Raw genomic sequence first — 12,770 nt, forward strand, 5'->3', positions numbered from 1 at the left:
TTGGATATTGATGGGGCTGTTACGAGACGGTGTTCATTAATATTGAGATTGAGTGGCGTTATGGATTAATTATCTGTTGTGGATTGTTGAGAGTTTGAGCGGGTCCAAAGTTGTGTGAAAGTTCTTGAGGGATTGAGACTCAATGATCTTGGGTTTAAGGATGAAGTTAGGTTGAGCCACGAGCCAGTCCAAAACATTATCTTTTTTGAAATTTAAAATCCGGATGCATTTTTTTAGATTATATAATCGGAATATATCATATATGTAATTCAAAAATTCAAACCCCTTCTTTTGCTCTCTCACTTTTGTTTTATCATTTTCTAAAACCTCTTGAAAAAAAAAAAAAAACTCAACAAATCAATCACGGTCCTTCATTTATTTATTTTTTTATCAAATGCACCTTTAATCATTAACGTTTTTAAGTTTTCAGAATTCAAACAAGAGGTTAGTATACACATTTTCTCGTGTTTTCAATTTGTCTTTTTTTTTCTTAAGCTTTAATTTTGTTCGGATTCTAAAATCTGAAATGTATTTAGAGTCACTCAATGTTGTTTTTTTTTTCTTCGTGATTTCTCTACGTTTCAACAATGAAGAAAATGTCGAGAATGTAAGTAGAATTAGGGGAAATAGAGTCTTGACCATTACCTCTACCAGAAAAGAAGAGAATCGTATTAGTTAGAATTGCAATTGTAGGAACAAGAGGAAGAACAACAGGTTAAAAAATAGTCACTACTCACTAGCACAATCACAATCATACGAGGATGGGCTTTATGGTCATACCACGGAGGGGCCTTTGACCATATAGCCAATAAAATTATACTAACAAATATCAGGCGTAACACTAACACCATTGATTAACGGTACGGTTCCACCAATTTTTTTTTTGTATATTTCTATTTTTTTTTTATAACAAAGTTAAAGATCGAACTTAAGACTTATATCATAGTACTTCAATCGTTTATTAGGGTGTATTGGATTGAGATTTTATGAGACAATTTTAGCAAAAAAAAGTCTTGATGATTTTATGAGATTTTGTTGGACTATTTTACTATCAAAATTTTTACAAAGACTTTTTTACTATCAAAATTTTTAACACATGATTTGAATGGATTTTGAGAGATTTTTTCAAAAGACTTTTTTACAATCAAGATTTCATAACACTTTATATATTAGGAAACTTTTGTATATTAGGAAAATATTAAAAGAATCAATAAATTTTAATAAAAGAAATTATATTTTTTTGAAATCCAAAGATTTTAAAAAAAACTTACAATTTTTTTTACGTACATTTTTACGTATATGTTTCTAATCACCAATAAAAAGGTTATCACCACCACCACATTGATGGAAAATAGAAACAGATAAATGTGTGACGAAAAAAAATTGTTTGCCGTTGTAACTAATCAAAACTTTGTAAAAAAATGTAGAATTTGTTAAAATATTTTTTTTGCAAAAAAACATATTTGATAGATAAAGAATAATAAGAAAAAAACCGGTATAATGATGATGAAAGTAAAAAAGTCTTGAAGAGTTTGAAAAATTCTCAAGGCTTTTGGGGAGATTGTCGAAAAAGTGAACAAAGAAAAGAAGAAAAAATTGGGTGCAGTGATGATGAACTGTGAAAGTAATAAAGAAGTAGAAATTTTATACAGATGAAAGTAAAAAGTCTTGGAGAGTTCAAAAAAGTCTCAAGGCTTTTGATTTTGAATACCAATAGACATTTTAAAAGTAGGAACAAATCTCAATCGAATACCGCTGATTTTATTTTAATCTTGTTATTTAAGGTTAACGTGTATCTATTTTCACAAATCTATCACACAAACACAAATACGCGCGCTTCTTTCTTTTCCATAGCTGCTGCTTGCTTCTCTTCTCTTCTCCTCCCTCTCTCCCGTCGCAGAACCTCCCTCTTCAGGTAACGTTTTCTCAAACAGATCCTCTAACTCTTTTCCGGGAACTCAACCCTAACTTTCAATCAATTCTTTTCTCATATCATGCCAAACGTCTTATTTTACTTTTTGAAAAAAATAAAATCGAATTTCGCTTAAGATTTAGAAAAATGCGAATTTTCCTTCGCCGTTCTACTATAGTAGTAGGAGACTTTATATTCTGATTCATTCACTCACTCACTTTTCATTTTTTATCGTTTAGGGGGGAGAAACCCCAGTAGTTCGGAGTACTTCTGCTGCGAGGTAAGTATAATCTGACCAAAAAAATTGTTCCATCCAGAAATAAAACTCACTTCATCTTTTGAAGTTTTCTTTTGCAATCTAAGGTAACCTTAAACTCTTATTATGTTTTCAATACATGCTTTCCTTAAACTCTTATTATTATGTTTCAACACCCTTTGTTTTTGTTGGTGCCTTTTTTTCCCTTCAAATATTATAATGTAAAACTGATTGAAAAGTAAATACTATCAAACACAGAAAGTGAGAGTCGTTTTTCTATGTTTTCTGTCAACTTGTTATTGGTTGTTTATCAGCAAAAACATAGAAATAACATAGAACAATATAGTAAGTTGCGAGAAAAGAACATAGCATTTCGGTTTGACACAATGGTTTTAGTTAAGTAGGGTTTTTACCGGATCAATGATTTACTCTATGCTTGGTATCACGACAAGTATTAGAATCCCAGTGAGCCACCAATCACTATGATTTTGCAACAAAAATAAAATAAAATCAGAGTATAGTTCATAGTCACATAATTCTCCCAAAAGGTGAAGAACCGCGAAGGTTCGCGCCTACCGGTTCGCGGTACTTTTGAGAATTGGTTCGTCGAAATTCTCTTTGAATTCATTAAATCTAACTAAGTACCGGCGAACCACTGCTTTAGGAACCTAAGTACACTTCTGATGTGTGACTTGTTTTCTCTCTATGATACACAAAACTCATGTGCTATCAGTCTACACTCAACTTTTCATTGATGGAAATTTGACTCTTAATTTATGATTAATATAAACTTCAGATTGATAATATCAATTAACATAAATTTAATAATATGAGTGACTATGGTATAGTTTTTGCAAAATCACGGTGGTTCCAATGATTCTATGCAACAACAAACATGCATGTGTTTTAGGTCTTCTTTTTTTTGTTCACAAATATATGATTCTTTGGTCAAGTTAGTATTTTTATTTATTTATTTTGCATATTTTTTGGTGTTGTAGTAGGTAAAAAATGATTAATCCAGAAACGTTTACTCAAAAAACAAATGAAGCAGTTGCCAGTGCTCATGAACTAGCAATAACTTCAGGACATGTTCTGCTGAATCCCCTACACCTTGCATCAACTCTAATTTCTGAACCCAATGGTATATTTTTTCAAGCAATTTCCAATGTTGGTGGTCAAGAATCTGCACGCGCTTTCGATAGAGTAATAAAACAATCATTGAAGAAACTGCCTACTCAATCTCCTCCGCCAAATGATGTACCTGCAAGTACTTCGCTTATGAATGTCATGAAGAGAGCACAGGTAGCACAGAAGTCATGCGGCGACACTCATTTAGGAGTTGATCAATTGATATTGGGACTTCTTGAGGATTCTCAAATTGAAGACTTTTTGAAGCAATCTAATGTGGATGTTTCTAACGTTAAATCGGAGGTCGAAAAGCAGCGTGCTAAGGAAGGGGAGAAAGGTGATAGTGCTTATGGTGACACAATTCAAGCTTTGAAACTTTATGGTAGAGACTTGGTTGAACAAGCAGGTAAACTTGATCCTGTTATTGGACGCGATGAAGAGATAAGAAGGGTTGTGAGGATATTGTCAAGAAGGACTAAGAACAATCCTGTACTTATAGGTGAGCCAGGTGTTGGTAAAACAGCTGTTGTTGAAGGGTTGGCTCAGAGAATAGTTAAAGGAGATATTCCTAGAGATCTATCTGATGTACGGTTAATTGCTTTGGATATGGGAGCATTAGTTGCTGGTGCTAAGTATTTGGGAGAATTTGAAGAGAGGTTGAAGACAGTTTTAAAAGAAGTGGAAGATGCCGAAGGGAAGGTTGTTCTTTTCCTTGATGAAATTCATCTTGTTCTTGGTGCTGGTCGAACTCAAGGAGCAATGGATGCTGCTAACCTTTTCAAACCTATGCTTGCTCGCGGCCAACTTAGATGCATTGGTGCAACAACACTTGATGAATATAGGAAATATGTTGAAAAGGATGCAGCATTTGAAAGAAGGTTTCAACAGGTTTATGTTGATGAACCTAGTGTGCCTGATACCATCAGTATTCTTCGTGGATTAAAAGAGAAATATGAGGGTTATCATGGTGTTAGAATTCAAGATCGCGCAATTGTTGTTGCAGCTCAGTTGTCTAGTCGGTACATATCTGGTATGCGTGCTCTTTGTACTCTCTTGATTGATGATTGTTTCTGTTTATATTAACTATAATTATCTATGTATTGAATGTGGATGGTTTTGGTAACAGATGGTATGTTTGTGTTTTTTGTTTGTTAAGGACGTCAACTTCCTGACAAGGCAATTGATTTAGTTGACGAGGCTTGTGCAAATGTTAAAGTTCAACTTGATAGTCAGCCAGAGGAAATTGACATCCTTGAAAGGAAGATAATGCAATTGGAAGTGGAACTTCATGCTCTCGAAAAAGAGGACGACAAAGCTAGCAAAGCTCGTCTTGTAGATGTAAGTATGGATGTTGAGTTTTTGTTTTAACTTGTAAGTTTTGATGATGTATTTGACAATTAAAATTTATTTATCGATTGATTGACACTACTAATCAAATATTATTCATTTAACCTTAAGTTTATAATATATTATCGTTGTGCTTCTGCAATTGTGAGACAATGGTTTTAAACTGTATTTTTCACAGTATAGATTAGTTTTTATTTACTTTTGACTTACTTGGATGGTTCATTGTTGATATTATTTGTAGGTGCGGAAAGAACTTGGTGACTTAAGAGACAAGCTTCAACCTCTGAAGACAAAGCATAGTAAAGAGAATGAGAGGATCAATGAGAAACGAAGGCTGAAGCAGAAACGTGAAGAGCTGATCTTGTCTTTAGAGGAGGCCGAGAGGAGGTATGATCTTGCAAGAGCTGCAGACCTACGTTATGGTGCAATCGACGAGGTGGAAAATGCAATTAAACAGCTTGAAGGTAGCACTGATGGGGAGAACTTGATGTTGACAGAAACTGTTGGACCAGACCAAATAGCTGAGGTTGTTAGCCGATGGACGGGTATACCAGTGACCCGGCTCGGCCAAAATGAGATAGAAAGGTTGGTCAGACTTGGTGAGAGATTGCACAATAGAATTGTGGGACAAAACCAAGCAGTTGATGCTGTTGCTGAGGCTGTATTGAGATCAAGAGCCGGTTTAGGAAGACCTCAACAACCAACTGGTTCCTTCCTATTCCTCGGTCCAACTGGTGTTGGTAAAACAGAACTTGCCAAGGCTCTTGCTGAAGAATTTTTTGATAATGAAAATCAGATGGTTAGAATGGACATGTCGGAATACATGGAACAACACTCTGTATCAAGATTGATCGGTGCACCACCAGGGTAAGTTATTGGATTAGCAGCTGCTGAATTTCATTATAGTGAAAGCCTAAATTAATGCTTGGAGATAAACAAGACCGGTTCTGAGATTTTGAATGTCCTGAGAAACAACGGCCCTTATAATAACTTAAATTTTTCTCTCCTTGTACTTTTCGTTGCAAAGTCGGTCTTTCACTAAATTTGAGTTTAAAATATGCATCCTGTGTCTCTCTTCCTTATTTTGAATTGAATTTTTAGGTATGTCGGACATGAGGAAGGCGGACAATTAACTGAATCTGTAAGGAGAAGGCCATACAGCGTGGTACTGTTTGATGAAGTGGAGAAAGCGCATACATCTGTATTCAACACACTACTTCAAGTCTTAGATGATGGGAGATTAACTGATGGACAAGGCAGAACTGTGGATTTTAGGAACACAGTCATTATCATGACTTCAAACCTCGGCGCTGAGTATCTCCTAAGTGGACTTTCAGGAAAATGTACCATGGAAGTTGCTCGCAACCAAGTAATGCAGGAAGTACGAAAGCATTTCAGGCCAGAATTGTTGAATCGTCTGGACGAAGTAGTTGTATTCGATCCTCTTTCTCACGAGCAATTGAGGAAGGTTTCAAGGTTGCAAATGAAGGATGTAGCTAATCGTCTTGCTGAGAAAGGAGTTGCATTGGCAGTTACAGATGCAGCACTTGATTATATACTTGCTCAGAGCTATGATCCTGTAAGTGTTATTATATCATCATCTTAATCATTTTCTTATAAAAAAAAGTTACTTATAAGTGTTGTTAAATAGCAGCTATAGCGGCACTATACTATAGCATAGCATGATTTGGACAAACCCCTAATGTTTCGCAATACACTATTTAGTATAAAATGTTGTCAAATAGTGGCTTAGTGGTACTGTACTATAGCCTTATTACATAGGGGAATTTTAACAAATCCACTATCCGCGATTGACATCACGGCTTGTAACTAGGTTTTATTGTTGTTCTTGTGTAGGTGTATGGTGCTAGACCAATTAGAAGGTGGATTGAGAAGAAGGTAGTGACAGAGCTGTCGAGGATGCTTATAAGAAAAGAAATTGATGAGAATACAACGGTTTACATTGATGCTGATCCTGAGGGAAGTCGTTTGGTATACCGTGTAGAAAATAATGGAGGGATTAATGCTGAAACTGAGATGAACTCGGATATTTTGATTCAGATAACAAATGCACCAGAAAATGATTCTACTCCGCCTTCCAATAAAAGGAAAATTGACGAAGGCCTTTTAATGATAGAGTTACCGCCAACGAAAAAACACATGTTTGAATAAATTTTATTAGTTGTACTCAAGTTTTTGTGTGGACAGTTACTCATGTTTAGTTTGTGTTCTTCTTGAACATTAGTTTTGTTAAAGTTATGAATCTGAATGGAAAGTTCCTTGCTTTTTGTCATCAATAAATTTAGTTTATGGTTATAAAAGAACTTGTATTTCCTTATGCTGGTTTTCACATTGAGCATATCAAGTATTCTTAACACAGAAGATCAAATATTATTAGGACAACACAATTCCTTAACTAGTAGTATCTTTTTCTGCCCCAACAGATAGAAAAATTGAATGGAAGAGTCACCAGAAGGGCTTCATGAATGGCATCATTTACATTTTGCAAGGTATATATGTTGATGCTATGAGTTTTTTTATGAACTCTATTTAATGTTATGGTTTTTCATATGTACTTTTTGGGTCCTTTTCATTTTACTTTCCTTCAGGTAATATATGGTTGGTTGATATAGATAATAATTTTTCTGTTCAATATTTCTGTCAAATCCAATATGGAGCAGTTTTGAAAATTGAAATCACATGTTTCATAGTTAGAGTCTGTTGGGAACTCAAAATCTTAAAGTTGTTGAGTGGATGGAGACACATCAAATTTATAAATGGTTTTATATATTTAACATGTCTGCTCATGCAAGAAGCCTTCATGAATCATAAGAAATGTAAGAAAACATCCATAAATCCAAATTACATGATAGTTATATAATATTTTTCACATGTACTCCATCTGATGTTATGGCTTTTCATATGTACTTTTTGGTCTATTTTCTTTTTGTTTCTTTCTTTAAGTTAATATGGTTAGTTGATATAGATCATAATTTTCTTGTTCAATATTCCTGTTAATTAATCCAATATGTAGCAGTTTTGAAAAGTGAAAACGCATGCTTTTACAAATTAAACACTTTGGTAACCATATGTATGCTCATGGCACATAAAAACAACATAATAAGTTAAATAAATAAATTTCTGATCTCTTAATTGTCAATTTTGTAGGAATCTCACCTGTCGTGGAGTTATTGGTATGTGAGAGTTTCTTCAATCGGAACAATCGACCTAGTTCATGTCGGATTTTTCCAAAGAAACTATTGTTTGCATGGTTGAGATTTATCAAAAAAGAGAGATTGCCGACATGGGGAGATATGAAGCCATGCAACTTGTAGTGAGTTGAAGTATTCCAAGAGGCCAGCCAAGATTTCATATGGGTCATTAGATATTGATTCTTTGAATTTGAGCAATGCCAAGTTATCTGTCTCCTTTCCTAAGGTAGAGGCAATTGTGTTTTAGACGAAAAGTTGAAAGCACAAAGAAGATATAACCAGAATGAAAATGTTGGAAACATGGCAGGAAAAGTTTTTGAGGAACAATGGATTATTTTAGTTTTTAGATTGCGAAGAAATTTGAGCATGCTGTGTAGTTTTTGGTAGTTGAGTGGAAACACAAGGTTCTTCCTCCTTTCATTGTTTTTCTGTTATGCATTTTAAACACACATACAGGAGGTATATAGCATATATATTAATATGCATTTTTCAATCACTTACTCATATGGTGCTTCATTCAAGATATTTTCATGGGTGAAGGAAGAGTTCACATTTTAACTTGCGGGCGGTGTCTCGTTCAAAATATTTTCATGGGGGTGAGTGTATTTTGCTACCAATTTCCCATCTGTTTGTTATTTAATAAGGTTCTTGGCTGACATTGTTGGTATATATGCCTTTATAAGTTGTCCTTAGAGCAATAATCAAATTTGTGTCTTTGCAAACTAAGGTGCAAAAGAATGAGAGGTTTGAATCTAAACATAACCATATACCACCAAATCTCTCACCACTAATTCAAAACATAACCATATACATATTTTTTATACAGAAACTTTGCCAACCTTCAAAGCTATATAAACTACTTACAAGTATACCTAAACTATTTCAATAGGGAACAAGCAAAAAGAAAATTAAGGGGACAAAAAAAATCATTGTTTTTTGCTCCATTTTAATGGTTTTCATATACACAAAATAAGCTAGATCCTTGACTTTGCAGATCCCTTTGAGGCTATTTCATCTCTCACTAATGGACCTGTTTTAAGCATAGCAAAACGGTATATCATTTCATTTACTTAATTCCAATCAATATACACATGACAAATTAAGAACAAACATTATAAAACATGTTAAACTTGTAAAAACACCAATAAAACTAACTAACCTTTCACCAAACAAAACATTTTCCTTTATATACAGGTTTATTTTCACATGCCTTGTTTTACAAGAAAATGACTGAAAGGCATTAATGCAACCTTCTTACAAGATAGTATTCTAACTATTACATCTACTCCTATCTGCTAAGTTTCTTCATGGTTGACATTATTTAAAACACTACATACAGTTTCGTGATGCACAATTGTGACTGCGCGAGATCTTGAGAACAGATTGTGGAGGTGGAAGTAAATTCATTTGTAACATGATACAGATTCTCAACTGTTTATTAACCTCGATTTGACTATATTTGGGGCAGACCATAGATCGAAAACAGCTTCCACCTTTCTACATTTTATTAAGCGATACAAAGGATTAAGGTAACTTCTTAATTAATTACCTGAGCATGTCTCCAGCTTGCAATTTGAGGCCACTTAATGCCGGGGATATGCTAAAAGTGTTGCAGTTACTATCATTATTATAAAACGAAGGATGTCCAAGAGGCATTGGCCTATCTGGAATTTGAGGAACCTCGATATCACCTTCCATCATCTTCAAAGCATCAGAAATTGTTGGCCTTAAAGCAACCATTACATGAGAACATAGAATTCCAACAAGCAAATACCTTTCCATTATGCTCTTAGGATTTGCACTAGCATTATTATCGTCATTCAAAAGAGAAGCATCCAAAGCCTCATCTATTTTCCCCGATTTCACCAACGACCAAGCCCAATCGGTGATCAAGAACGCTCGTGGTGATCCCGATGAAGACAAATCAAGAGCCTTCCTCCCACACATTATCTCCAAAACAACCACACCAAAGCTATACACATCACTCTTCTCAGTCAGTTGACCATATAACGCATATTCCGGTGCTAAATATCCATGAGTTCCGGCAACTCTAGTAGTGAGATGAGACTGACCTTCCCTACTTTGTTTAGCAAGTCCAAAATCAGCAACTCTTGCCCTCATATCTTCATCAAGTAGTATATTGGTTGCTTTGATATCCCTATGATAAATTGCAGGCTTAACTCCGTAGTGCAAATAAGCCAAACCCTTTGCCACATCCAAAATAATGTTTTTCCTAAGAGGCCAAGTCAATGATTTGTTTGCTTTTTGAGGATCCTTTGATACAAAAAGATGATCTTCCAAGTTTCCATTTGGCATATAATCATAAACAAGATATCTTTGACTTCCCTTATCACCATAATTCTCATTATCATCAACCACACAACAACCTCTAAGAGGCAACAGATTCCTATGCTTAAGATTACTAATAATCTCAACTTCATTACAAAACTCAGCATCCCCTTGAAAATCAGATTCTAAAACCCTCTTAACAGCAACAACAGATCCATCAGCCAAAGTTCCTTTAAAAACCAAACCAAACCCACCTCTCCCTATGAAATTTTTGGATGAAAATTTATCAGTAGCTTTCTCAAGTTCCTGAATTTTGTACCAAATTGAACCTGTATTAGGCCTTGGTCTACGCCTAGAACCTTGTTCCTCAGGATCAAAATCAAATTGAAAAGTTTCAAGCTTTCGCTTCCTCATACGTTTTCTATCAAACCAAACATATAAACCCAACAAAGAACACATAACAAACAATGCAACACCAGCTCCTGTTAAACCAAACACAAGACCCTGATGACCCTTTGAACCAGAACCAACTTGTGAATAAACAGGTACACTAAAAGCACAAGTAACAGCACCATTACTTTCAGGTCCAAACTCATTCACAATTCCAGCAGCATAAAGAATTGTAAGTAAGAAACAATTCAATGAATTTTCAGAATTACCATCAATTGAAGCAAGCTTCTGCTTAACCTGTAAACCAGCTGCTAAACACACATCACACTGAGAAAGATCAGTTAGGTCTGGTTTACAAGCAGTGTTCAAACTTGTATTCTGACCCAACTTTTCATTCCAATCATGAACAGTTTCAATACCTGCACAAAAGTTACGAGAGATAACAAATTGTTGAGGGTCAAAGCAAGAGTTAGCAAGGTTGTTTGAAAGTGATAAAGAATTAAGCTTTGATTGAAAATCATTCATGCATGAAATTGAAGTTTGAAGGTCTTGAAGATTGAATTGAGAAGTTTCTTTAAGATGTTGTGCAAATCCTATTCCAAAAAGTGACAAAAGTGATATGCAACATGTGCTTGGTGAATTTACTTCTTTTTTTGAGTCAAAATTTTGACAAGCAGAAGAATTCCAATGGATTCTAAGGACATAGTTAAGGTCCATAGGACATGTAGATGGAGCTGCTGAAATACTCATCATGTTTATGCTAAGAAACATAAACATAAAAAAAACAATCTTCTCCATCTTTTGATTGTGTTGTGTTTTTTCACACAATCTTAGGTAGATGTTTTTTTCTTATGTTGTTTGAAAAGTTTCTTTCTTTGTATTTAGGAAAGTGAGGGTGATGATTGATGAGTCAAAAGAGGAAAAGGGTAAGTGAGTGAAGAAAAAAATGAAGAATCTAGAAAGTGAGAGAGATGAATGAGTTGAGAAAATGAATACTACAATCAATGAGTGAGTTTGGTCAAAATCTGATCTTTCATTTCTGTCATTTTTCTTGGCTGCTGGTTGTGTTGTTAGGTGTGTCGTGTGTGTGTGTGTGTAAGTTGTTTTACTGACTTTTCAACAAGAGATTGTACACCACGCGCTAAATCAACTTGCAGATATTTTGTTTGTTTCTAATCATCATGTCATCACAAAAATTCAATTGTTTTCATGAGTTGCTTTTATGAAGAAAACTGAATCACTAAAGAATCAAACTGTTAGTGATGGTTCAAGAAGTGAACCAAATTGGTTTACTTTTGGTATGTAGACTAAACCAGTTTGACTATTTTGATTGATCTTAATTGTGTTACTTTTATTTTCACCATCATAATCCGGTCTACTAGACCGTCTAATTTGATTCGGAGGTCAGTTCTGGCATCACGTGATTTTAGTTTTCTTCTGATGTGGTCCTATCTGTCAAGTCCATTGTCAATCACTACTGAACCAACTATCGATTGATATCTTAATTGTGTCAACAAGTCTATATTTTAATATTTTAGATAATTTATATTTAGAAAAAAATTATGATATAATTCTTAGTTTTTCCATTGTGCAATTGTGTAGTGTTAATACTATGCACTTTTAACTCTCAGTTACTTTGTTCTTTCTATTACACTTAAGCGAATATCCACTTATCATTTGTTTTCTCCTAATCACATTTTTCATATGTAAGAGAATGAAATTGGAGATTTTATTTAAAAGATATATATAAAAGATGTTGATTAAGTTGGAGATGACGATGGAGTTGAAAATAAGCATTAATTTAAAAAGAAAGAGTGTAGTGACATGCACGCGCTGTTGCAATTGGAAGTTTGTGGGCGGCTACAAAATATTATATTATTATTGGTAATAGTATTTGCTAAAGCAAGAAATTAAAGGTGTTCTTCTGACTTTGGGCCATGTGAATTATTACAACAAATACTAACAAAAATGGTATACTATTTATCAACTTGTTATGATCAATGATAGGTATGAGTCATAATAAGAGATTTCATTTCATGGTTTTGTTTTGTCGATATCCAAATACTTTGATATAGTATTGCATATGTGATGATGCTATTGTATTTGAATTTATGTGAAAGACAAAACGAACAAATATATATATATATATATATATATATATATATATATATATATATATATATATATATATATATGGGGAGGGATTAAATTACACCGATGTAACATTTGAGTAATG

General features: G+C 34.1%; 2 protein-coding genes across 7 annotated transcripts; one reads left to right on the top strand and one right to left on the bottom strand.

The window, feature by feature from the left end:
- Positions 1-1,811: 1,811 nt before the first annotated feature.
- LOC123910454 (chaperone protein ClpB1-like) lies at positions 1,812-8,504 on the top strand. 6 transcript variants are annotated; one of them, XM_045961556.1, is made up of 8 exons: positions 1,812-1,915; positions 2,152-2,275; positions 3,167-4,326; positions 4,453-4,634; positions 4,885-5,510; positions 5,745-6,222; positions 6,501-7,153; positions 7,812-8,504. In XM_045961556.1, the coding sequence occupies exons 3-7, from the start codon at positions 3,177-3,179 to the stop codon at positions 6,813-6,815; spliced, it is 2,751 nt and encodes a 916-aa protein (XP_045817512.1). In that variant the 5' UTR covers positions 1,812-1,915; positions 2,152-2,275; positions 3,167-3,176; the 3' UTR covers positions 6,816-7,153; positions 7,812-8,504. The 6 variants fall into 6 exon arrangements, with proteins under 6 accessions (XP_045817512.1, XP_045817513.1, XP_045817514.1 ...); XM_045961557.1 differs by having other exon boundaries at positions 3,170-4,326; XM_045961558.1 differs by having other exon boundaries at positions 2,152-2,192.
- Positions 8,505-8,834: 330 nt separating this feature from the next.
- LOC123910456 (probable receptor-like protein kinase At1g11050) lies at positions 8,835-11,702 on the bottom strand. The gene is made up of 2 exons (XM_045961562.1): positions 9,405-11,702; positions 8,835-8,885 (listed from the first exon to the last, which is right to left on the bottom strand). Exons 1-2 carry the CDS (start codon positions 11,330-11,332, stop codon positions 8,867-8,869), a joined length of 1,947 nt encoding a protein of 648 aa, XP_045817518.1. The 5' UTR covers positions 11,333-11,702; the 3' UTR covers positions 8,835-8,866.
- Between the last annotated feature and the right edge of the window lie 1,068 nt (positions 11,703-12,770).

The sequence above is a fragment of the Trifolium pratense genome, linkage group LG2 (assembly GCF_020283565.1).
Source record: "Trifolium pratense cultivar HEN17-A07 linkage group LG2, ARS_RC_1.1, whole genome shotgun sequence".
Taxonomy (NCBI): Eukaryota; Viridiplantae; Streptophyta; class Magnoliopsida; order Fabales; family Fabaceae; genus Trifolium; species Trifolium pratense.